This window comes from Scyliorhinus torazame, chromosome 18 (assembly GCF_047496885.1).
Source record: "Scyliorhinus torazame isolate Kashiwa2021f chromosome 18, sScyTor2.1, whole genome shotgun sequence".
In the NCBI taxonomy this organism is placed as follows: domain Eukaryota; kingdom Metazoa; phylum Chordata; class Chondrichthyes; order Carcharhiniformes; family Scyliorhinidae; genus Scyliorhinus; species Scyliorhinus torazame.
In genome coordinates, this window is record NC_092724.1 from 29349256 (window position 1) to 29375507 (window position 26252).

At 50.4% G+C, this 26252-nt stretch overlaps 1 protein-coding gene across 5 annotated transcripts in view; it reads left to right on the forward strand.

Annotated features, from left to right (window-relative positions):
• LOC140395090 (phospholipid-transporting ATPase IC-like) overlaps window positions 1–26252 on the forward strand; it is a 131589-nt gene that overhangs the window by 100191 nt on the left and 5146 nt on the right. For all 5 annotated transcript variants that reach the window (XM_072482476.1, XM_072482479.1, XM_072482480.1 and 2 more), the window contains 3 exons: window positions 1422–1667; window positions 3563–3701; window positions 11395–11525. In XM_072482476.1, coding sequence (XP_072338577.1) covers window positions 1422–1667; window positions 3563–3701; window positions 11395–11525 — 516 coding nt within the window. The remainder of the gene's footprint in view (window positions 1–1421; window positions 1668–3562; window positions 3702–11394; window positions 11526–26252) is intronic.

Consider the following 26252-nt stretch of genomic DNA (forward strand, 5'->3'; position numbering starts at 1 on the left):
TGTCCCAATTGTTTTTATTTGCTGTTAGACCCTCTAGCTCCCACCCCACACATCCCCTCAAACCTTATCTAACTCCTCAGGCCTCATCAGACAGAAACAAATCGAGGGGTGGAGGGTCAGTCTGGCGAGGTGTAGTTTGATAGAGCCAGTAAGGCCGGCTGCACATGATCAGGGTGCCATCATTAAAGGGGGCTCCGATCAGCACTGAGGTTAAACTCCCCCTATATCATCCCCCAATGTACAAGTATTGGGGGCTTTCCTTCCCCCTTCCTCCCACTAGCCACCGTGGCAATATCGCGGTGGCACAGCAGGGATGGGCGATAAATGCGGGCCAAACCAGTGATGCCCACATCCCGAAAAATGAATAAAAATGTTTTTTGTAAACTTGCAGTTCCCCCCTGCCCCCTTCACTGCCAGGTACCCTCCTCCCTTTAGTGTCAAGTCTCTCGCCCTCACTGCCAGGCCCCCGTGCCAGAGAGCAGTGCCAGGGAACTGCCGGGGTATGTCCCTCTTCCCCCAGGGGCTATACTTACCTTGGGGGGGGGGTTCATGTGGAGGGGAAGCCCATTAATAATAAAAATTTGTTGAAGTGTATTTAAATTTGGGAACCTTATTATGTCACCGGTGTGGGACAGGGAAACTTGAGAAACAAGATCTCGCCAATGAGAATCTCGTTTACTGACCCTTGTGAGATATTGCACCGTGTCACCGTTTCTACTCATGCTGAACGCAGGCGCAAGATGACCCCTTTGGTAATGTTATGGGCGAGGTGTTTTCAGAACCCCAAAATGTATCATGGAGTTCAACCAACCTCCCTCTTTAATGCTATTGTTGCTTTTCCGAGCACACGGCTTGTTCCCTAGGTGTGGGATTACAATTATGGACACGTGGGTTTTTAAACACAAAATGTTTATTCCATGAACTCAACTTAACACCTTAAATAAACATTGGATTGCGTAACACCACTTACTTCAAAGATAACTCAGAAAATATTGCAACAGTAAATAATTCCTCAAAATGTTCCTTCAAACTTCCAAAAGACTTAACACCTTTAAACAGAATCACATCAGGTTAAAGGCTTTACTATTATGAGTTTAAATCACCCAAATAATCCAGAGATAGTCGCAGACATCACAGCAAATCCAACTCACTGCAAAACACAGACACTCCCCAAGCTCTTTTCAAACTGCAAAACTAAACTGAAAAATGGCTGATCTAAAGCCCAGCTCCACCCACTCTCTGACATCACTGTTTTCTTAAAGGTACATTGCTTAAACATCCATGTCTTAAAGGTACTCTCACATGACAGTAACTCCAGACAACTCAGAAATATTGCTTCTTTTTATAATATTGCGGATTCAACCAAGTTTTGTGCTATTACACTCAATGTTTCTAACTGTTTGTATTTTTTGGAATTACAGGATGTAGGTGATTACCTGAGCATCAAGCACCCAAAACTCTACAAAATTGGACAGCGGAACGAATTATTCAATTACAGGATCTTCTTAATTATCCTATTTCATGGTCTTCTAAGTTCATTAGTTTTCTTTTTTATACCATATGGAGCATTCTTGGAGATTGCGGGAAAAGATGGCACAGCGGTCTCAGATTACCAGTCCCTGTCAACGACCATTGGCACCGCTGTGGTGCTGTCTGTTAATGTGGAGGTAGGTCCGCAATTATATCTTTGGCCATCGCACTGTGTAGTGAAACTGTTAATGACCATCAGTACTAATAATCCAATTAACAAATATAAAAACTTGGGAAGCTCCAGCTAGCTGATGGAGTGGTTTGTTCCAGCCAGTGGTTATCAAACATGGGTCCATCTCCCTCTTGGGGTGGAAAAATAATGTGGAAGTGAGCAGGGCTGATCTTATGTGTGGGCCACATGAACAACTGGTTAAAGATCCACTTGGAATGAATGACAAATGTTTATGGAGTTTGCAGTCTCCTACATTGGTGTACTTTCAGTCAAGGAGATGCACATTGCCATTAAACTAGTCCCGGCGCATCCTTTAAAAGGTCGACCAGTGCTCTGTAAAGGCCATTGCTTTTGCAGACTGAGTAAATCAAACTTTCTTTGAAATTATGTAGGATTTCTACATGTGTTGGAGACCACGGGCGGGATTCTCCGGTCTGCCAGCCCCGTGTTTCTCGGCCGCGTGCCGTTCCCGCTGGTTGTCAATGAGATTTCCCATTATAACTACCCCACTCCGCCACGAATCCCGCTGGCGGGGGTACGCTGCCGGTGGGAAAATTGAATCGTAACAACCGGAGAATTCCGGCCCACATTATGAAATTCCAGCCTGAAAAATAATAAATGTCGACTTTTATATCGAATGAGTTATGAGTATCATTGTCAAACATCACACCAAGGATAGGCAGCATCTACAGTGAGAAGCAGACATACCCATTTGATTGATATTTCTAAGTAAATACCAGGGGTGAGATTCTCCGACCCCCGCCAGGTCGGAGAATCGCCGGGGGGCGGCGTGAATCCCGCCCCCGCTGGATGCCGAATTCTCCGGCGCCGGGGTTTTTGCGGGGGTGGGAATCGCAGCGCGCCGGTCGGCGGCTGCTGGAGCAGCCCCCCCTGGTGATTATCCGGCCCGCGATGAGCCGAGTGGCCGCCTGTTTTCGGCGGGTCCCACCGGCGTCAATCACAACAGGTCCTTACCGACGGGACCTGGCTCCAAGGGCGGCCTGCAGAGTCCTCGGGGGGGTGGGGGGGGGGGGGGGGGACTGGCCCCGGGGGGCCCATGGTGGCCTGGCCAGCGATCGAGGCCCACCGATTCACGGGCGGGCCTGTGCCGTGGGGGCACTCTTTCCCTCCGCACCGGCCGCTGTCAACCCCCGCCATGGCAGTGCGGAGACGAACCCCCCTGCGCAACCGCAGGGAAGGCTCCAGCACACGCTGGTGCTCCCGCGCATGCGCCAACTCGCGGTGGCCCTTCGTAAGCTGGTTGACGCGGCGCCAAACACTCCGGCGCCGGCCTAGCCCCTGAAGGTGCGGAGGATTCCGCATCTTCCGGGCGGCCCGACGCCGGAGTGGTTCACGCCACTCCTCGGTGCTGGAGTGGCCCGCCGGTTCGTGGAGAATCCCGCCCCTGTTTTCTGAAAAGCTATTTGGAATTTTTTATACATGTCACACTTCTATATAAGTATTACATGGTGTTCTATAATTTAGATGGGGGTCTGTAATTACTAATCCCTTTGCAAAGATGTCCTTCAACCAAAAATGTTTCAGAATTACTGGTTCAAGCAGTGGATGTGACTATATTTAAACATGGTCATCGAACATTTCTGCCTAGTTCCAGTTCTGGGGGTTCTGAGTGCACCCTGGAGGTGAAGGACATCTCCGGGAGCCAACTGCTGCCCCATTGATTGAATTTAGATGCCAAATCGTGCTGTAGTACATTGGGAGTGGAGTATTTTGTCACAGGTTTAGTTTGCCTGAATGAAAGTACTTTGATGTGCAAATGAGGCAGGTCTTACGTCCTTAATCATTAAATGTTTTCATCTGTCTGGAAGGATTGAAAGGAATAACTTATTCTCTGAACAGGTTATGTTGGAGATTTCATACTGGACAATCCCCAGCACTTTGTCCATCATCATCAGTCTTGGACTCTACTTTTGCCTCACTTTTCTAACCCAAAGTAGTTTCTTGTCTCAACTGAAGCCAGACATGTTCCAATTCCAAGGTAAGAAAGCAGTTTATCTGTTTTGATATGTACACTTAACAGAGTGCAAGTGAATTATTTTCACCGTTTGGTCAATGCCAATTTGTAACTGAATTTAAGATGAGCAGGTATAATAGTACCTTTCTTGCAAGTTCTTCACCACACTCTTTGATTACTTTCTGAGCTGTGAGAACTTTTCTAGTCTGGGACTCGAACCCTAAGGAAACTCCACGGAGATTTCTGCCCTAATTGCAGCCTGCATCTTTCTTAAAAAGTTTACCTTCCAAAGTATTTTAGTAAAGTACATTTTCAGTCTGTAGCAAAACGTTTTAAAAAGTGAAGAAGGTGACACTCATCCTCCTGACTTTTAAATCTATATTTAATCAAATACTGTATGCTCATATAATTGGAAAGATGGGCTCAGCTGAACCTCACAGTGTGAAGCAGTTGAACCAAGATTCTTTAGCTGACGGAGGGTGGGATTTTCTGACCCCCTGCAGCCTGTTTCATGGCGACGTAGGCAGCTTGCCATTGGCCACCGACAGGATCCTCCAGTCCCGCTGATCTCTATGGCATTTTGCCCGCCACGGGCAGCCAACTTCGGTGGGACTGGAAGATCCTGTCAGCAGAAAGGGCTGGAAAATCCCACCCCTGTTCTTTTCAGTTGGATAATCCAAAAGAAGATTTTCTCTCAGTGTTTCAGTGAATAAACTGGGCTGTCCAGGTTTGACTTCTGGCCAATACTCAAATGAGTTGATTTCAGCTGGTTAGCATAAACATGTATCTGTTCCCGTGGGCGGGACTTTCAGTCACGTGTGGGGGCCAGGCATGGGGTGCAGGCGCACTTTGTAAATTGCACTCCCAGATGGCTTGTCAGTCTTCCGATGCCTCTGGAATGCAGTTATTTTCAAAGTGTAGCCGGGAGCTGGTGAGAACCAGTAACCTGCTTGTCTCCAATTAATTGCCTGCTAAACTCCTACAAAAGTTTGGTGATGAGCTGGGCATGGCCACAAGGCAATTTTCAAATCACAGATTAGGAATAGCGATCAGTCCGGTACACGTTAGTGTACAGCCTTTGGGAGCAATGCTTGGAATGATGTTTCTGTCACCAATTGTTGGGAGAAAGGGGTCATTCGTAGAGTGTGGGTCTAGTACCTTTTCATTGATCCTTTGGCCAATTGTCTACACCCCAGGCTGCTGATTCTCTGATCTCCTGCCTGCTCTATTCTGTAAGCCCAGTAGTAGCTACCATCTGCTTTGGAACACTGCACTCTTGAGTCAGTTCCTGGCTCCTGGCCCAGTGCCACTAATCGGGTACCGAGCTCACCTTCGGCACAATTTTAAAATTATGCTGTGCAGATGTGGCGTGGTGTCGGGTCCCAGAATCAAGCCATGCATGTGTGCACGTCTGTGTCCGTTACATGGTCTCGTCCCTATTTCATTCTGTTGGGGAATATGACCATTGAGTGTACATTGAGATATCAAGTATTCCATGAGCATAACGTATCCTGTTATGGGTAAGTTTTGGAGAGTTAAATTTGGACACAGGGTTGAATAAATATGTGGGAGAGAAAGTCAGGAAGTTTTTAACACAGGTGATGGAAAATCCCTGATATAATCAGTTGATTATTGAAAGGAGCAAGATTGATGGGCTCAATGATCCTCCATGTTCCTTAACTTCTTAACTTTCCCAGTGAATAAATTAACATTAAATGAGTACTACTGCATTAACATCGTCTTTAAAAGTTCCAACCAGACTTCCGGTGGCGACATGTAGAGAAGTCATACACAAGGTGGCTCCTGCCAGAGAACTTTATTTAAGCCCTTTTAGCCTGATTTTTGGAGGACATTTTCGCTCAAGGTTGTTTTTATTATGGGTTAAGTGTCCCACGTCAAGGGGATGTCCAGTAGATAGCAGTAGATCATTGCCAGAAAAAGAAATAGCGTTGAATTTGGAAGTTTTGAAAGTTTTGTCTCGAAAGAAAATGGTGGAGGCTGCTGTGGCTGCAGGGTCCACGCCACTAACTGTTGAGATCTTAGCAGTGGAGCAACAGAACTGGGAGGTCTTGGGGGACCATGAAAAAGCGATCGAGGCAGCGATATCCTCAATTTGAGCGACCTTGGCTAAAGTGGACGAGTTGGTGAAGGCGCAGGGTCTAGTCCTGAAAGAGGTGGTTGCGGCTCTGTCTAGGTAGAGTGATCAGATCACTGCGCTGGTGGTTGGGTTGCCAGAGGGCCTGAGCCCAACAAAGATCATATCACAGTTGTTTTGGAAGCTGGTGGGGGAGCTGAATCCTGCCCCTTGCGATCATCGTTTGCTTCCACAGCTTTCAGGGCAAAGAAAGAGTTTTTCAGTGGGAAAAACGATCATCGCAATTGCAGATGGGACGGCCATGCTGTGAGAATTTATCAAGATGTTGGAGTGGAGCTGGCCAAGAGACGTGCTGCATTTAATAAGGCCAAGGCTGCGTGGTTTCGCAATAAGGTCGGATTTGGCGTGGTTTATGAAAATAGAGACTATTACTTAAGAGACTCCAGAGGAGGCTGAAGTGTTCATGGAGAGACATGGACAGGGATTGAGATAAATGTTTTCTTTCTCCTATTGGTTAGGTGATGCCTGTACTGAGGTAGTTGGTGATTTCTGGCAGTTGATGGGGTGTTTATTGGGTGGTTGTGGAGTTTTTCTTTTAATGGGAAATTTTATTGTGGAGGTTGGATTATTGTTCATGTTTCTGTATGTTTTTTTCTCTCTCCTTTGGAGATAGTAAAGCTGGGCTTGGGTGGGGGGTTGTTGGTATTTGGGAGTTTTGATGAATGGTACTCTGGGGGGTGGCCACCCGGTTAGCGAAGATAGTTAATGGGAGTGAAGGAATAGGGATAACCGCAGTTCATATGATGGTGGTGGGGGGGGGTTTAAGTATGAGCTTCGGGGTTGTGTTTTTGTGTTAGGTGGGGTTTGTGGGGGAGGGGAGTCTTTAGCTGCCTGGTCGATGCTGGCTAGACTGGTTGCGGGTGGGGAGTGAGAGAGGGGGTTAGTGGCTGGGGACTGTTCTTTATTAGGTCGTGTTGGGGGATTTGGTAGCCATCTTGGGTGGTGTAGCCACCTGAAAAGGACCAAGGGAATTATGGCCAACCCAGGACTCAGACAGATACACAGCCTAAAACACAGGTAACCAGACCTGATCGAAACCCCCGCTCTTTTGCATTTTAATGGCCCATTTTCCCAGGACAATAGAACTCCAATCAAGCAACCGGTACAGCCACAGACTGATCGGCACCACTACCCTTACTCAGAAAGCACAACTGCCAATGTCAATGACCACTAAGGACCCGCCTAGCTACCAAGGCATCCGCACCTTTATTGGCCGAAATCGAAGAGAGTGATCAGAGCCCTGTCAAACTATTGGGTCCAAGGTTAAGGACTGCCCCAAAGAGTGTGAAATCCCAGAGGGATAAAAGAGAGCACGGCCACGTGTTCTGTCTCTTTTGGATCCGGCCTGTGCCAACCCAATTGCAGCAGGAACAGCCAGCTAAGTTCAAGACCAAAGATCGCTACCTGATGGATGAGCCCAGCAGAGACATAGCCACTTTCTTCGAACCAGCCAAGTGAAATCCAGATAAAGGCCTTATCTATTTGCACAATGCCGGTCGCCCTGAAGTTAAGTATAGGTTATTGTAGCTGATAGGTGTAGTTTAACTCGTAGTAGATATTGTGTTTGCATGTTGAGATAACTTGTGTATGTAAATAAACCATCTTTTGAACTAACTAACTGGTTGTGTGGTCATTTGATCGATATAAGGGAAAGACATGTGGTTCACTTAGATAAATAGAAATACCCACAGTATTGGCGCCAATGTTGGGACCGAAACAGAGCAACAGTGGGCCTGGTGTTGGCTCTCCTTGAGTGGTTGTTGGACTGCCTCACAAAGTGGGAACGGCTGACCCTGGTATGGGAGGGGACGGCTGACCCTGGTATGGGAGGGGATAGACGACCCCCCGCCCCCAAAATCTGGTTGGTCACATGGTACATGAGGGGGTTGAGAGGACCGGTAATGAGATCTCGGGTTTTTTGCCCATCAGGGATTTTTAAATAATTTTTTAATAATCCTTATTGTAACAAGTAGCCTTACATTAACACTGCAATGAAGTTACTGTCAAAAGTCCCTAATCGCCACATTCCGGCACCTGTTCAGGTACACAGAGAGAGAAAACAGAATGTCCACATTACCTAATTACCTAACAGCACGTCTTTCGGGACTTGTGGGAGGAAACTGGAGCACCCGGAGGAAACCCACGCCGACACAGGGAGAACGGGCAGACGCCGGGAATCGAACCTGGGACCCTGGAGCTGTGAAACAACAATGCTACCCATTGTGCTGCCATGCTGCCCATTTGTAGACTGATGTGGTGCTGTTGCAGGTGACACATTTGCAGGATAAAGATCACTTAACGTTGCAGAAGGGTTGGATGGGGCAAGCGCTTCATTCGAGATTTGACCTGGAGGGTGCAGTGATTAATAAGAAGATAGCTTTTTCGGTGGCTAAGATTTTGATGGATCCGATTGGGAGATATTTGATGGTGAGCGACTTGTTGGTAGGTGGTCCGGTGGTACTGGTCAATGTACATGCCCCAAACTGGGATGACACAGCTTCTATCAAAAGGTTGCTGCCATTCATTCCGATTTGGATGCACACCAACTAATCCTGGGAGGGGACTTTAACAGTGCATTGGGCTCTCGATTGGATAAGTCGAGGCCTAAGGCAGTGAGGCCTTCAGGGGTGGCAAAGATATTTCTGACCTTCATAAAGCAGACCCATGGGGATTTTTACACCCGGATGAGAAGGATTGTCCCTTTTTCAGTACAACAGATATAATCTAGGATCGATTTCCTTGTGGGAGATAGGTCCCTGTTACCAGGAGTGGTGGGGATGGGGTATTCGGTGATAATGATCTCCGATCATGCTCCACATTTTGTGGATTTGATGGCAGGGTCGGGCCCTGCTCAGCACCTACTATGGAGGTTGGAGATGTCACGGTTGACAGATCAGGGATTCTATGAGACGGTTTCCTCCACCATTGAGGAGTATCCGGGGTTTAATGGAAGTAAGGAGATCACCTTCCATGTTGCAAGAGGCTTTGAAAGAAGTTATTAGAGGAAAAATCATTTCTTACGAGGCACATGAGGAAAGGAGTGAAAGGGTGGAGAGGCAAAGGTGGGTGGAGGCCATCCTGGAGCTGGATCGCCAATATTCCGTTAGTCATTATGTTTGGAGGGTATCGGGTGTAACCCGGCTATTCAAAAAGGGAGGTAGAGAGAAAACAGGGAACTATAAAACAGTGAGCCTAACGTCGGTAGTAGGGAAGTTGATGGACTCCATTATCAAGGATTTCACAGCACAGCATTTGGAAAGCAGTGGTGTCATCAGACAAAGTCAGCATGGATTTACGAAAGGGAAATCTGCTTGACAAATCTACTAGAATTCTTTGAAGATGTAACTAGTAGAGTTGACCAGGGAGAACCGGTGGATGTGGTTTATTTGGACTTCAAGAAGGCTTTCGACAAGGTCTCACAGTAGATTAATATGTAAAATTAAAGCACGTGGGATTATGGGTAGTGCCTTGAGATGGATTGAAAGCTGGTTAGCAGACAGGAAGCGAAACATTGGAATAAATGGGTCTCTTTCTGATTGGTAGGCAGTGACTAGTGGGGTACCGCAGGAGTCTGTGCTAGGACCCCAACTGTTCACATTATATATTAATGATTTGAACAAGGGAACTAAATGTATTATCTCCAAATTTGCAGATGATACGAAGTTGGGTGGGAGGGTGAGCTGTGAGGAGGATGCAGAGATGCTTCAGTGGGATTTGGACAGGCTGAGTGAGTGGGCACATGCATGACCAATTCAGTATAATGTGGATAAATGTGAAGCTTTCCGCTTCAGTAGCTCTTGGGGCTAAAGGGATCAAGGGATATGGGGGGAAGGCGGAATCAGGGTATTGAACTTGATGATCAGCCATGATCATAATGAAATGTGGAGCAGGCTCAAAGGGCCGAATGGCCTCCTGCTTCTATTTTCTATGTTTCTATGATAGACAGTTGGGGAGTCTGGCTTTGCCTATCTATTATTTTATGATTGAGCGGTGAATATTGAGATGCTGCAGGGGTGGTACAGAGGGACAGAGTCTGCATGGGGTAGATGGAGGGGGCTGCCTGCAGAGGCTCAAGTTTGAGAGCCTTGGTTGTGCATCTTCTTCTGTCCATCCCGGCTAAATGGACTTCCAGTCCTGTGGTGGTGGCCATCTTGAGAATATGGAGGCAATTTAGGCAGCATTTTAAGCTGGTGCTATGTTATTGTTGGCCCCAATCTGTGGGAATCATCGTTTTGCACCAGACTGGTTGTTTGGGATTTGGAAGGGGAAGGGATTGGAGTGGTTTGGAGATTTGTTTATAGATGGGATTTTGAGGAATGGGTGGGCAACTACTGGCTCTCACGAGCTAACCTGTTTCGGTATTATCAGGTACGTGCCTTTGTACATAAGGAGATTTCTTCCTTTCCCTTGGTGCCGCCGCCATGTTTGATGGATAGGGTTCTTTCGGTGGCGGATATAGGGGAAGGGACGATGTCGGCTCGTGTCGATGGAGCAAGTTCCTTTGGAGGAGGTTAAGAAGAGGTGGGAGGGGGAGCTGGCCAGGTGCTTGAGATGGGGTTTTGGAGCGTGGCTCTACACAGAATCAACTCCACCTCCTCATGCTCAGCCTGATTCAGTTTAAAGTGGTTCAGAGGCACGGATGAGTGAGTTCTTCTGGACAGTAGATGATAGATGCGAGTGGTGTTCTAGGGGTTTGCCGCATCATACGCACATGTTGGTCTTGTTCTAAGCTTATGAACTTTTGCGTCTCCTTCTTCAGCACAGTGTCGGGAATTCTCTGGGCTGAGTTGGAGCCTAGCCCTTTGGTGGCAATCTTTGGGGTTTCAGATTTACCAGAGCTCCAGACAGGGACGAAGGCAGATGTTCTGACCTTCACCTCGCTGATAGCCCAAAGGCCCTGTTGGATGGAAGCCTTCGGTCCCGCCCAGTGCTGCGGTGTGGCTAAAGGACCTGATGGAGTTCTTACATTTAGAAAAAATTATGTAAACCCTGCAAGGGTCGACAGAAGGGTCCTATCTGAGATGGCAGCCGTTCATTTCCCACTTCAGGGAGCTGCTCACTGTCAGATGTGTGTGGGGGGGGGAAGAGTGTTTTTTGTTCTTTTGGGGCCTGGTTTTGTGGGAGTGGGGGGGGGGGTTGAAATATTGTAATTGTTGTTTGAATATGGTTGTGGTGGTGTTATATTTGAAAAACGTTTCTTAATAAAAATATATATTTTTTTTAAGTTCCAACCAAATTCCTTCCTGTTGATGGTCGGTGCATTACCAAGACCTGGCTCTTCTCTCCCTATCCAAAATGGGCATGCAGTGGGAAGGACCTGACCTCTCTGTGATCCAGCTCCATTTTGCGGGGTTAGGGATCGGAGGATGTTACATGTTTGGACGGTACTGGTGAAAAAGCCCTGATTACATTTCTACAGTGTTGCGAGTGGCTGGCCAATCAAGCAGGGTCCTCTGTTCAATTTGTGCTGTTCCGCAGTCCATGAAGGTAGCTCATACCTGCCCCAATAATGATTAGTGCCAGAATTTTGGGTGCTCAATATTTGTGCCTTTTATTTTACAGGAGCAGCATTAAACATATTTAAACAGCCTTATGTCTGGCTCACCATTCTACTGACTGTCGCTGTGAATTTTATCCCTTCCATTACGATTCGATTAATTTGCGGAGTCTTTAGCTCCAAAGGTGTCGGAAGAGTAAGTACAGCTGCTTTGAAGTTGTTTGTTTTCATTCGGCGTGTCCGGTCTTTATTTACACTTAAAAAGAAAATAAGGGATAGTGATGCTTCATTTAAATGCCGTCAAATATTTTCATCTTATGAATGTGGATTTGCGAAGCTCATTCCGACTATTTTCATCACAGCCTTGGCTAAAATATTTGGTTTGGGACATCAATTGAAAGCAACCTTCTCTGAAGAGAAGGTAGAAAGTCAGAGTATGAATCGGGGGCACCATGGTCCCACACATCCCCTTGTAACTCCAGTAACAGCAGCCTTGGTGGGGCACTGGGATCGAGTTCTAAAGTGGCACAGATGGAAAAACTCAGTTCCAAACTTTTATGATGGAAATGGCACTTTATTTTCCAAAAGCAATGCTAGAATTATGGAATAAAAACAGGAAAGGCTGAAGATACTCAGCAGGATTGGCAGCATCTGTAGAGAGAGAGAGAGACAACCGGAAAGAATTTTCACAGACCTGACCCACAGGGGACAGGGATTGTCAAACCAAAGGTCCAGGGAAACCCTCAGCTCTGGATTCCTCCACATCTCCACAGCATGTTAGCAATGGCACTCACTAATCCGTTCCTTGCCTCTAAACTTGGCTTATATTGCCTGATGGAGGGTGTGGTAGTAGTCTGTGTAGAGGTATTACGGTACCTGGTAATGCTGGAACACCATTGGTAGGTATTGTATGTTTCCTATTGGTCAAGCTGTATGGTAGCTCCGCCCTGCAAGGCGGGGAATAAGAGCCCGTATCGCCCCAGCAGCCTTCTTTCTGTACCTGAGCTGCTGGGGGAAACATCCAGCTTATTAAAGCCTTCAGTTGGACTACAACCTCGCTTTAGTGGTCATTGATCGTGCATCAATTTAATAAGCTAGATTTAAAAGGATGGAGCTCCGGATCAAGCCGAAGTGTCTGCAACTCAGCCCCCACGCGGCGAACTCAGCGGCAACCTTCAAGCACTGGCTGGCGTGTTTTAAAGGATATCTCAGAACAGACGAAAACACACCCACGGGAGAACAGAAATTGCAAGTCCTGCACTCAAGGGTGAGCCCGGAAATTTACACCCTCATCGAGGACGCGGACGATGCAGCAATGGAGCTGCTAAAAGGACATTATATTTGCGCGGTAAACCGGGTCTACGCCCGACATCTGCTAGCAACGAGGCTACAAATTCCTGGGGAATCGCTGGAAGAATTCTACTGTGCGCTCCTGGTGTTGGGGAGAAACTGCAGCTGCCCGCAAGTTTTGGTGAGCGACCACACAGAACTCTTGATCCGGGACACTTTCGTGGCAGGTATGCTGTCCTCCCAAATCTGCCAGTGATTGCTGGAAAAAGACACCCTAGGCCTCAAAGAGGCACGGGCCCTTGCAGGCTCCTTGGATGTGGCCTCCCGAAACGCCCGCGCTTACGCTCCCGACTGCGCGGCAGCCCCCATGGCAGCGTGGAACCCCTCCGCAGCCGACCCCGAGACATCCCCCATCCCCTCCACAAGCTTGTGCTGCAAGGTGGCCTGGCAAACCCGGGGGGCCCTACTGCTACTTTTGCGGACAGGCCAAGCACCCCCGGCAGCGCTGCCCGGCCCGCGCATCCACCTGCAAGGGATGCGGTAAAAAGTGCCACTTCGTGGTGGTATGCCAGGCCCGTGAGGTCGCCGCGGTCTCTGGTGGCGAATGCGGACCGCCACCGCAAACCTCTCCACGGTCCCCGTGCGGCCAGCGGGCGCCGCCATCTTCCTCTTCCAGGAGCACGTGCGGCCCCCGGGCGCTGCCATCTTGGCCCACGGACGCCACGTTCGATGGATGGGCGCTGCCATTTTGTGCACCCCCAGCCATGTGCGACCAATGGGAGCCGCCATCTTGGATGGACTCCCAGGACCCCAGCTCGGCTGACCGCACACCGCCCGAAGAGAACACTCAACTGCTGCGATTAGCCTCGGTCACCCTGGACCAGTCCCGGCCTTGAACACTCTCAACTGCTACAACAACCGTACTAATCAACGGGCACGAGACGTCCTGCTTAATCGACTCTGGGAGCACGGAGAGCTTCATACACCCCGACAAGGTAAGGCGCTGTCCCCTCCTCGTCCACCCCGTTAATCAAAAAATCTCCCTGGCCTCCGGGGTTCTGTGTAGCAAACCTCACGGTCCAGGAAAGTGAGTTTAAAAATTACCGGCTCTACGTCCTTCCCTATCTCTGTGCAGCCACACTCCTAGGTTTAGACTTCCAGTGTAATCTCAAGTCTAACTTTAAAATTTGTGGCCCTACACCTCCCCTCACTGTCTGCGGCCTCGCGACCCTCAAGGTTGATCCACCTTCCCTGTTTGCGAACCTCGTCCCGGATTGCAAACCCGTCGTCACCTGGAGCAGACGGTACAGTGCCCAGGATCGGATCTTTATTCAGTCAGAGGTCCAAAGGCTACTGAGGGAAGGAGTCATTGAAGCTAGTAACCGTCCCCGGAGAGCTCAAGTATTGGTGGTAAAGACCGGGGAGAAGCATAGGATGGTCATCGACGACAGTCAGACCATTAACAGGTTTACGCAGCTGGACGCGTACCCTCTCTTCCGCATGTCCGACCTGGTAAACAGGATCGCGCATTACAAGGTCTTCTCCACGGTGGATCTTAGGTCCGCCAACCACCAGCTCCTCATCCGCACTAGTGACCGCGAATACACGGCCTTCGATGCAGATTGGTGGCTCTACCACTTCTTAAGGGTTCCCTTCGGTGTCACTAACGGGGTCTCGGTCTTCCAGCGCGAGATGGACCGAATGGTTGACCGGTACGATTTACGGGCAACATTCCCGTATCTCGATAATGTCACCATCTGCGGCCACGACCAGCAGGACCACGACACCAACCTCCGAAAATTCCTCCAGACCGCAAAGATCCTTAACCTTACGTATAACAAGGATAAATGCGTGTTTAGCACCGACCGCCTAGCCATCCTCAGCTATGTAGTGCGAAATGGAGTTATAGGCCCCGACCCTGAACGCATGCGCCCCCTTATGGAGTTCCCCCTCCCTCACTGCTCCAAGGCCCTAAAGCGCTGCCTAGGGTTTTTCTCTTGCTATGCCCAGTGGGTCCCCAACTATGCGGACAAGGCTCGTCCCCTGATCCAATCCACAGTTTTTCCCCTGTCGATAGAGGCCCGCCAGGCCTTCAGCCGCATCAAAGCAGACATTGCAAAGGCCACGATGCACGCCATCGATGAGTCCCTTCCCTTCCAGGTCGAGAGCGACGCGACTGACGTAGCTCTGGCGGCCACCCTCAACCAAGCGGGCAGACCCGTGGCCTTCTTCTCACGTACCCTCCATGCTTCCGAAATCCGCCACTCCTCAGTCGAAAAGGAGGCCCAGGCCATAGTAGAAGCTGTGCAACATTGGAGGCATTACCTGGCTGGCAGGAGATTCACTCTCCTCACTGACCAACTGTCGGTTGCTTTCATGTTCAATAATGCACAGCGGGGCAAGGTAAAAAAACAATAAGAACTTGCGGTGGAGGATCGAACTCTCCACCTACAACTACGAGATCTTGTGTCGTCCCAGGAAGCTAAACGAGCCTCCTGATGCCCTGTCCCGTGGTGCCACCGCACAAGTGGACCGTCTCTGAGCCCTCCACGAGCCACCCGGGGGTCACTCGCTTTTTCCACTTTATCAAGACCCGCAACCTGCCCTAATCCATCGAGGATGTCAGGACAGCCACCAGGGACTGCCAAATCTGCGTGGAGTGCAAACCGCACTTCTACCGGCCAGAGAAAGCGCTCCTGATAAAGGCTTCCCGTCCCTTTGAGCGCCTCAGCAATGGACTTCAAAGGCCCCCTCCCCTCCACCGACCGCAACACGTACTTCCTGAATGTGATTGACGAGTACTCTCGGTTCCCATTCGCCATCCCTTGCCTCGACCGACATGACCGCAACCACCATCATCAAGGCCCTCCATAGCATCTTTGCACTGTTTGGTTTCCCCCCGTACATACACAGTGATAGGGGGTCCTCCTTTATGAACGACGAACTGCGTCAATTCCTGCCCAGCAAGGGCATCGCCCCCGGGGTAACGGACAGGTAGAGAGGGAGAACGGAATGGTCTGGAAGACCGTCCTCCTGGCCCTACGGTCCAGGAACCTCCCAGTCTCCCGCTGGCAGGAAGTCCTCCCGGATGCCCTCCACTCCATCCGTTCACTGCTTTGTACCACGACCAACCAAACACCTCACGAACATCTCCTTGTCTTCCCCAGGAAGTCCTCCTCTGGGACCTTGCTCCCGACCTAGCTGGCAGCTCCCAGACTCATCCTGCTCCGAAAACACGTGCGGGCGCACAAGTCGGACCCGTTGGTCGAAAGGGCCCATCTTCTCCATGCTAAAGGGCAGCACGGTAGCCTTGTGGATAGCACAATTGCTTCACAGCTCCAGGGTCCCAGGTTCGATTCCGGCTTGGGTCACTGTCTGTGCGGAGTCTGCACGTCCTCCCCGTGTGTGCGTGGGTTTCCTCCGGGTGCTCCGGTTTCCTCCCACAGTCCAAAGATGTGCAGGTTAGGTGGATTGGCCATGATAAATTGCCCTTAGTGTCCAAAATTGCCCTTAGTGTTGGGTGGGGTTACTGGGTTATGGGGATAGGGTGGAGGTGTTGACTTTGGGTAGGGTGCTCTTTCCAAGATCCGGTGCAGACTCGATGGGCCGAATGGCCTCCTTCTGCACTGTAAATTCTATGAGTCTATGAGTCCTAACCCCCAGTACGCCTACGTGGCGTATCCCGACGGCCGACAAGATACGGTCTCCCTACGAGACCTGGCGCCCGCCGGATCCCCACGCACACCCCAGCCACCAGTCCCACCCTCCCTCCCACCGGGGCACCTTACAGGAGGATCGGTCCTTCCGCGGCCCCGTCTAGGCCCCCCACCCACCGACGCACCCCGCAGACGCTCCCCTCCCAGGTCAACCGTTTTCCCCACCAGCGGCGTCTAGGGGTGTTGAAGCTGCCACAGAGATCGAGGCCACGCTTCCGGAGTCACAGGCGCCCGAGCCTCCACCGGCGCCACCACTAAAGCTTTGACGATCACAGAGGACAACCAGGGCCCCCGATCGACTGATAGCTTCATTTTAAAGTATATAGTTTTTTTAAAAAATATATATTTTATTCAAAATTTTTGGCCAACCATGACAGTACATTGTGTATCCTTTACACAGTAATATAACAATATAAATAACAATGGCCAGTTTTAAGCAAGAAATAAATAATATATAAACAACATCAAAATTAAAAAACAAAACTAAATGGCGACTGCCTTGTCCCAAATAAATACTCTCCAAAAATACAATTCAACAGTCCAATATACAATTACCTATAACAACAACCTATACATATTATACATGTTCACTAACATCCCTGAGAGTCCTTCTGGTTCCTCCCCGAGTCCTTCTGGTTCCTCCCCTCCCCCCCCCCCCACCCCCGGTTGCTGCTGCTGTCTTCTTCTTTTCCATTCCCTCTATCTTTCTGTGAGGTATTCGACGAACGGTTGCCACCGCCTGGTGAACCCTTGAGCCAATCCCCTTAGGGCAAATTTAATCCGTTCCAACTTTATAAACCCTGCCATGTCATTTATCCAGGTCTCCACATCCGGGGGCTTGGCTTCCTTCCACGTCAACAGTATCCTGCGCCGGGCCACTAGGGACGCAAAGGCCAAAACATCAGCCTCTTTCGCCTCCTGCACTCCCGGCTCCTCTGCAACCCCGAATATAGCCAACCCCCAGCTTGGTTCGACCTGGACCCCCACCACCTTCGAAAGCACCTTTGTCACCCCCACCCAAAACCCCTGTAGTGCCGGACATGACCAGAACATGTGGGTGTGATTCGCTGGGCTTCTCGAGCATCTCGCACACCTATCCTCTACTCCAAAAAATTTACTGAGCCGTGCTCCAGACATATGCGCCCTGTGTAACACCTTAAATTGTATCAGGCTTAGCCTGGCACACGAGGACGATGAGTTTACCCTACTTAGGGCATCAGCCCACAGCCCCTCCTCAATCTCCTTCCCCAGCTCCTCTTCCCATTTCCCTTTCAGCTCATCTACCATAATCTCCCCCTCGTCCCTCATTTCCCTATATATATCTGATACCTTACCGTCCCCCACCCATGTCTTTGAGATCACTCTGTCCTGCACCTCCTGCGTCGGGAGCTGCGGGAATTCCCTCACCTGTTGCCTCGCAAAAGCCCTGAGTTGCATATACCGGAATGCATTCCCTTGGGGCAACCCATATTTTTCGGTCAGCGCTCCCAGACTTGCAAACGTCCCATCTACAAACAGATCTCTCAATTGTGTTACTCCTGCTCTTTGCCATGTTCCAAATCCCCCATCCATTCTCCCCGGAGCAAACCTATGGTTATTTCTTATCGGGGACCACCCCGAGGCTCCCATCTTACCCCTATGCCGTCTCCACTGCCCCCAGATTTTCAGAGTAGCCACCACCACCGGGCTTGTGGTGTATTTCTTCGGTGAGAACGGCAACGGCGCCGTCACCATAGCTTGTAGGCTAGTCCCCCTGCTGGACGCCCTCTCCAATCTCTTCCACGCTGCTCCCTCCTCTTCTCCCATCCACTTGCATAGCATTGAGATATTGGCAGCCCAGTAGTACTCACTTAGGCTCGGTAGTGCCAGTCCCCCCCCTATCCCTACTACGCTGCAAAAATCCCCTCCTCACTCTCGGGGTCATTCCGGCCCACACAAAACTCATGATATTCTTCTCAATCCTTTTGAAAAAAGCCTTCGTGATCACCACCGGGAGGCACTGAAACACAAAAAGGAATCTCGGGAGGACCACCATTTTAACCGCCTGCACCCTCCCTGCCAGTGACAGGGATACCATGTCCCATCTCTTGAAGTCCTCCTCCATCTGTTCCACCAACCGCGTTAAATTTAACCTATGCAATGTACCCCAATTCTTGGTAGCGAAAGTCCCTTGTTACCTTCCTCAGCGGTAAGTCCTCTATTTGTCTGCTCTGCCCCCCTGGATGCACCACAAACAACTCACTTTTCCCCAAGTTCAGTTTATATCCTGAAAATTCTCCAAACTCCCCAAATATCCGCATTATCTCTGGCACCCCCTCCGCCGGGTCCGCCACATACAACAACAAATCGTCCGCATACAGAGATACCCGGTGTTCTTCTCCTCCCCTGAGTACTCCCCTCCACTTCCTGGAACCCCTCAATGCTATGGCCAGGGGCTCAATCGCCAGTGCAAACAATAACGGGGACAGAGGACATCCCTGCCTCGTCCCTCTATGGAGCCGAAAATATGCAGACCCCCGTCCATTCGTGACCACGCTCGCCATCGGGGCCCTATACAGCAGCTGTACCCATCTAATATACTCATCTCCAAAGCCAAATCTCAACACCTCCCACAACTAATCCCACTCCACTCTTTCAAATGCTTTCTCGGCATCCATCGCCACCACTATCTCCGCTTCCCCCTCTGGTGGGGGCATCATCATTACCCCTAGCAGCTTCCGTATATTCGTATTCAGCTGTCTCCCCTTCACAAACCCAGTTTGGTCCTCATGGACCACCACCGGGACACAATCCTCTATCCTCATTGCCATTACCTTGGCCAGAATCTTAGCGTCTACATTCAAGAGGGAAATAGGCCTATAGGACCCGCATTGCAGCGGGTCTTTTTCTTTCTTTAGGAGAAGCGATACCGTTGCCTCTGACATAGTCGGGGGCAGCTGTCCCCTTTCCCTAGCCTCATTAAAGGTTCTCATCAGTAGCGGGGCGAGCAAGTCCACATATTTCCTGTAAAATTCAACTGGGAATCCATCCGGTCCCGGAGCCTTCCCCGCCTGCATGCTCCTAATTCCTTTCACTACTTCCTCCATTTCGATCTGTGCTCCCAGTCCCACCCTCTCCTGCTCCTCCACCTTAGGAAATTCCAGCTGGTCCAGAAAACACATCATTCTCTCCTTCCCATCCGGGGGCTGAGCTTCATATAATCTTTCATAGAATGCCTTGAACACTCCATTCACTCTCTCCGCTCCCCGCTCCATCTCTCCCTCCTCATCCCTCACTCCCCCTATTTCCCTCGCTGCTCCCCTTTTCCTCAATTGGTGGGCCAGCAACCTGCTCGCCTTCTCCCCATATTCGTATTGTACACCCTGTGCCTTCCTCCACTGTGCCTCTGCAGTACCCGTAGTCAGCAAATCAAATTCTACGTGTAGCCTTTGCCTTTCCCTGTACAGTCCCTCCTCCGGTGCCTCCGCATATTGCCTGTCCACCCTCAGAAGTTCTTGCAGCAACCGCTCCCGTTCCCTACTCTCCTGCTTTCCTTTATGTGCCCTGATTGATATCAGCTCCCCTCTAACCACTGCCTTCAGCGCCTCCCAGACCACTCCCACCTGGACCTCCCCATTATCATTGAGTTCCAAGTACTTTTCAATGCACCCCCTCACCCTTAGACACACACCCTCATCCGACATTAGTCCCATGTCCATTCTCCAGGGTGGACGCCGTTCTTTTTCCTCCCCTATCTCCAAGTCCACCCAATGTGGAGCGTGATCCGAGATAGCTATAGCTATATACTCCATCCCCCTCACCTTCGGGATCAACGCCCTTCCCAAAACAAAAAAGTCTATTCGCGAATAAACTTTGTGGACATAGGAGAAAAACGAAAACTCCTTACTCCTAGGTCTACTAAATCTCCATGGGTCTACTCCTCCCATCTGCTCCATAAAGTCTTTAATCACCTTGGCTGCTGCCGGCCTCCTTCCAGTCCTGGACCTCGATCTGTCCAGTCCTGGTTCCAGCACCGTGTTAAAATCTCCACCCATTACCAACTTCCCCACCTCTAGGTCCGGGGTACGTCCTAACATGCGCCTCATAAAGTTGGCATCATCCCAGTTCGGGGCATATACGTTCACTAAGACCACCGCCTCCCCCTGTAATTTGCCACTCACCATCACGTATCTGCCCCCACTATCCGCCACTATGGTCTTTGCCTCAAACATTACCCGCTTCCCCACTAATATAGCCACCCCCCTGTTTTTCGCATCTAGCCCCGAATGAAACACCTGCCCCACCCATCCTTTGCGTAGTCTAACCTGGTCTATCAGTTTCAAATGCGTCTCCTGTAACATAACCACATCTGCCTTAAGTTTCTTTAGGTGTGCGAGTACCCGTGCCCTCTTTATCGGCCCGTTCAGCCCTCTCACATTCCACGTGATCAGCCGGGTTGGGGGGCTTTTTACCCCCCCCACCCTTGTCGATTAGCCATCCCCTTTTACCCAGCTCCTCACCAGGTTCCCACGCAGCTGTGTCCCCCCCAGGCGGTGCCCCCCCGCCCCGCCCCGCCCACCCCACACCAGCTCCCCCTTCTCCCCAGCAGCAGCAACCCAGTAAATCCCCCCCTCCCACCCCCCCCCCCCCGCTAGATCCCCCACTAGCGTAGTTACACCCCCCATGTTGCTCCCAGAAGTCAGCAAACTCTGGTCGACCTCGGCTTCCCCCCGTGACCTCGGCTCGCACCGTGCGACGCCCCTCCTTCCTGCTTCCCTATTCCCGCCATAATTATCATAGCGCGGGAACAAAGCCCGCGCTTCCCTTTTGGCCCCGCCCCCAATGGCCAACGCCCCCAACTCCTCCACCTCCCTCCCTCCCCCACAACCTGTGGAAGAGAGAAAAGTTACCACATCGCAGGATTAACAACATAAAAATCATCTCTCCCCCCTTTTTCCCCCGTCTTCGCCCCACCACTTTGTCGCAAACGTTCTTTTTTAATAACCCACTCATTCCAATTTCTCTTCAACAATAAATGTCCACGCCTCATCCGCCGTTTCAAAGTAGTGGTGCTCCCTTGATATGTGACCCACAGTCTTGCCGGCTGCAGCATTCCAAATTTGATCTTTTTATGAAGCACCGCCTTGGCCCGATTAAAGCTCGCCCTCCTTCTCGCCACCTCCGCACTCCAGTCTTGATATACGCGGATCACCGCGTTCTCTCATCTGCTGCTCCGAGTTTTCTTTGCCCATCTTAGGACCATCTCTCTGTCCTTAAAACGGAGGAATCTCACCACTATGGCTCGAGGAATTTCTCCAGCCCTCGGTCTTCGCGCCATAACTCGATAGGCTCCCTCCACCTCCAGCAGACCGGTCGGGGCCTCCGATCCCATCAACGAGTGCAGCATCGTGCTCACATATGCCCCGACGTCCGCCCCTTCTGCACCTTCAGGAAGACCAAGAATCCTTAAATTCTTCCTACTCGCATTATTCTCCAGCACCTCCAGCCTTTCCACACATCGTTTATGGTGTGCCTCGTGCATCTCCGTCTTCACCACCAGGCCCTGTATATCGTCCTCGTTCTCGGCAGCCTTTGCCTTCACGACCCGAAGCTCCCGCTCCTGGGTCTTTTGCTCATCTTTTAGCCCTTCAATCGCCTGTAACATCGGGGCCAACAGCTCCTTCTTCATCTCCTTTTTAAGCTCTTCCACGCAGCGTTTCAAAAACTCGTGTTGTTCAGGGCCCCATATTAAACTGCCACCTTCCGACGCCATCTTGGTTTTTGCTTGCCTTCCTTGCCGCTGCTCTAAAGGATCCACCGCAATCCGGCCACTTTCCTCTCCTTCCATCCGTGTCCAGGGGGGATTCCCTTCTGGTTTACCGCACAGTGTTTTTAGCCGTTAAAATTGCCGTTGGGGCTCCTATCAAGAGCCCAAAAGTCCATTCCACCGGGAGCTGCCGAAACGTGCGACTTAGCTGGTCATCGCCGCACCCGGAAGTCCCCTTTAAAGTATATAGTTAATTGTGAATCTGTAAATAGTTACAAAACGCTGTATGGAGGTATTACAGTACCTCCATAACTATAATTTCTACCACGTTACCATGTTGTAATATCAAGCCACCACCCCCGCCGGACTCTTTTTTTAACAGGGGGTGAATGTGGTAGTAGTCTGTGTAGAGGTATTACGGTACCTGGTAATGCGGGAACACCATTGGTAGATATTGTATGATTCCTATTGGTCAAGCTGTATGGTAGCTCCGCCCTGCAAGGTGGGGTATAAGAGCCCGTGCCGCCCCAGCAGCCTTCTTTCTGTACCTGAGCTGCTGGGGGAAACATCCAGCTTATTAAAGCCTTCAGTTGGACTACAACCTCGCTTTAGTGGTCATTGATCGTGCATCAGAAGGGTTTAGAACATAGAACAGTACAGCACAGTACAGGCCCTTCAGCCCACGATGTTGTGCTGACCATTTCTCCCAATCTAAGATCAACCTAACCTACACCCCTTCAATTTACTGCTGTCCACGTACCTGTCTAAGAGTCGCGTAAATGTCCCTAGTGCCTCTGACTCCACCACCTCCGCTGGCAGTGCCTTCCACGCACCCACCACTTTCTGTGTAAAGAACATACCTCTGACATCTCCCCAATACCTTCCTCAATCACCTTAAAATTATGTTTGCTCGTGACAGCCATTTCCACCCTGGGGAAAAGTCGCTGGCTATCCACTCTATCCATGCCTCTCATCACCTTGTACACCTCTATCAAATTACTTCTCTTCCTTCTTCGCTCCAGTGAGAAAAGCTTTTTCTTCATAAGACATGCCCTCCAGTCCAGGCAGCATCCTGGTAAATCTCCTCTGCATCCTCTCCAAAGCATCCACATCCTTCCTATAATGAGGTGACCAGAACTGGACACAATATTCCAAGTGTGATCTAACCAGGGTTTTATAAAGTTGCAGCAAAACTTTGTGGCTCTTAAACTCAATCCCCCTGTGATGCGACCATCAATTCACTTGAGACGGGAGTAGAAGTAAACTGTGGCTTTAATCAACTTAGAACAGTGCCTGCCTGCGACTGATCCAATACTGAGAACCGCCTACAGGTCGACTGCTCTTTGTACCTCCCTTCAAGGAGAGGAGCCATAGGCGGAGCCCATACAGGCCCCAACATGTTCCCCTACGGATAATGCCATACAATGGCCCATAGGAGGAGCCCTCAAGGGCAACAGCATAGCACAGCTACAAATACAAGGGCAACAGCACAGATACAAATACAATGGTGGATTATTGGCATAATACATTCACCACACCCTGTTAATGAAAGCCAACACACCATACGCCTTCTTAACAACTCAATCAACCTGGGTGGCAACTTTGAGGGATCTATGTACGTGGACCCCAAGATCCCTCTGTTCCTCCACACTTCCAAGAATCCTGCCTTAACCCTGTATTCAGCATTCAAATTCGACCTTCCAAAATTATCACTTCACATTTATCTAGGTTCAACTCCATCTCCACTTCTCAGCCCAGCTCTGCATCCTGTCAATGTCCTGTTGTAACCTGCAACAGCCCTCAACACCATCCACAACTTCACCAACCTTTGTGTCATTGGGAAACTTACTAACCCATCCTTCAACTTCCTCATCCAAGTCATTTATAAAAACCACAAAGAGCAGAGGTTCCAGAACAAATCCCTGCGGGACACCACTGGTCACCGACCACCAGGCAGAATACTTTCCATCCACTACCACTCGCTGTCTTCTTTCGGCCAGCCAGTTCTGTATCTAGACAGCCAAATTTCCCTGTATCCCACGCTCCCTAACTTTCTGAATGAGTCTACCATGGGTAACCGTGCCAACTACCTTACTGAAATCCATGTACACCATATCCACTGCCCGACCTTCATCAATGTGCCTCGACACATCCTCAAAGAATTCAATGAGGCTTGTGAGGCATGTCCTGCCCCTCACAAAGTCATGCTGACTATCTTTAATCAAACTAAGTTTTTCTAAATAATCATAAATCCTATCTCACAGAATCCTTTCCAGCACTTTGCTCACCACAGACGTAAGACTGACTGGTCTGTAATTCCCAGGGAATTCCCTATTCACTTTCTTGAACAGGGGAACAACATTCACCTCCCTCCAATCATCCGGTACTACTCCAGTGAAGAGTGAGGAAGCAAAGATCATTGCCAACGGTGCAACAATCTCCTCCCTTACTTCCCATAGTAACTTTGGGTATATCCCGTCTGGCCCAGAGGACTTATCTATCCTGATGCTTTTCAAAATTTCCAGCACATCCTCCTTCATAATATAAATTATTCGAGCCTATTAACCTGGTTCACGCTGTTCTCACAACAACAAGGTCCCTCTCTCTAGTGAACACTGAAGCAAAAACACTTATGGCCTCCTCCACCTCCTCGGACACTAGGCACAAGTTCCCTCCACTATCCCTGATCCTACTCTCACTCTGATCATCCTCTTATTTCTCACATAAATGTAGAACGCCTTGGGGTTTGGGGATGGTGGGGAATGATGGGAGAGGTGGGGGAAGGGGCCAGAGGCCTCAGAGGGGGAGGGTTGGGGCCTGGTTTTGGAGGGTGGGTGGTAGTGAGAATTGGGGCTAGGTTGGCGGCATAAAGATTGGGGCTTGGTGGTGCAGTGGGTGGAGTTAGTTGGAGGCCTTGGGGGATGGTTGTTGAATGGTGGCATTGGGGGGTAGAGCTGGTCGAGTGCAGAGCCTCCTCAGACAGGTGCCTGAATACAAGGGATAGGTGTGAAAGTACTTGCCTCCTCAATCAGCAAGTCCTCGCCTTCCAGTTTCCCATGGCAACAGTAAATGGTCAAATGCTGCTTTAAAACGAGGCTCACTCTCAATTACAATAAATGGCCATGTTCTAACATTAGCTTATACCCTCTTGTACTGCTCTCCCCTGAGGAGATCTTGTGGACAGTGGGTAACGTCTCTGCCTGTGAGCCAGAAGCTCCAGGCTCGACTCCCACCCAGGACCTGATGGCCAAGGAACATTCATAACATGGCCAAAAGATTGAATATCAACCTACAAAATCCTTCCAGCACACCAGTGGCAGCTTGTAAGACCGGGAGAGACTCCTGGTCAGCCATGCTTGATGCTGGTGCCCCTCAAGCTTTAAGCCCCTGGCGACAGACCTGCAACCTGTTCCAGCAAAAGAAGCCGTGTTATGGGAACAGATGAAAGTCTGCCTTGTGTACCACTGCTGGATTCCCTTACCAAAGGAAATAAATGGGGCTGGATTCTCCTGTTGCCAACGCCAAAATTCCGTTCAGCGACCGGCCAGAGAACCACGTTTACGACAGAATCAGGGGCGGCACTGCTTTCGCGATGCTCTTCCCCTTCCAAAGTGGCCCCATGTATCGACGGTCTCAGGACATTGCCTGAGGCCTGCCCCTCGATGCTCCCCCCTCTCGACCGGCCGAGTTCCCGACGGAGTGGGTCTCTCACGGTCTCACCCGTCGGGAATTCGGCGTGGCGGCTGCGGACTCAGTCCAGCGTCGCCACAGTCGGGGGAGGGCCGATCCGTGGGCAGGGGGGTGACATTATTCGGGGCTGGGGGCATTGTGGGGGGTGTGGTCCGGGACACGTGAGCCGGCAGTAGTGGAGGGACTGTTTTGCGGGCCAGGTCTGCGAGCGGCCTCCGCCATGAAGCACGCCGCAGGCCGACACCATGAAGCATGGCGCGGCCGCGGACCCGGCAAATCTCTGCATATTGGCAGCTCGAGCCGGGTGCTCTATGCTGCCGTCCTGCTAACCCGCAGCAAAAGGGGGAATCGATGACCGTTTTGCGCCAGTTTTCCTGGCGTAAAACGCCACCGTTTCCATGCCAGCGTCAGAGCCCCAGAATCGGAGAATCCAACCCATGATTTTTTTATCAATGCTAACAAGCCCTCTTTTTTTTAATCA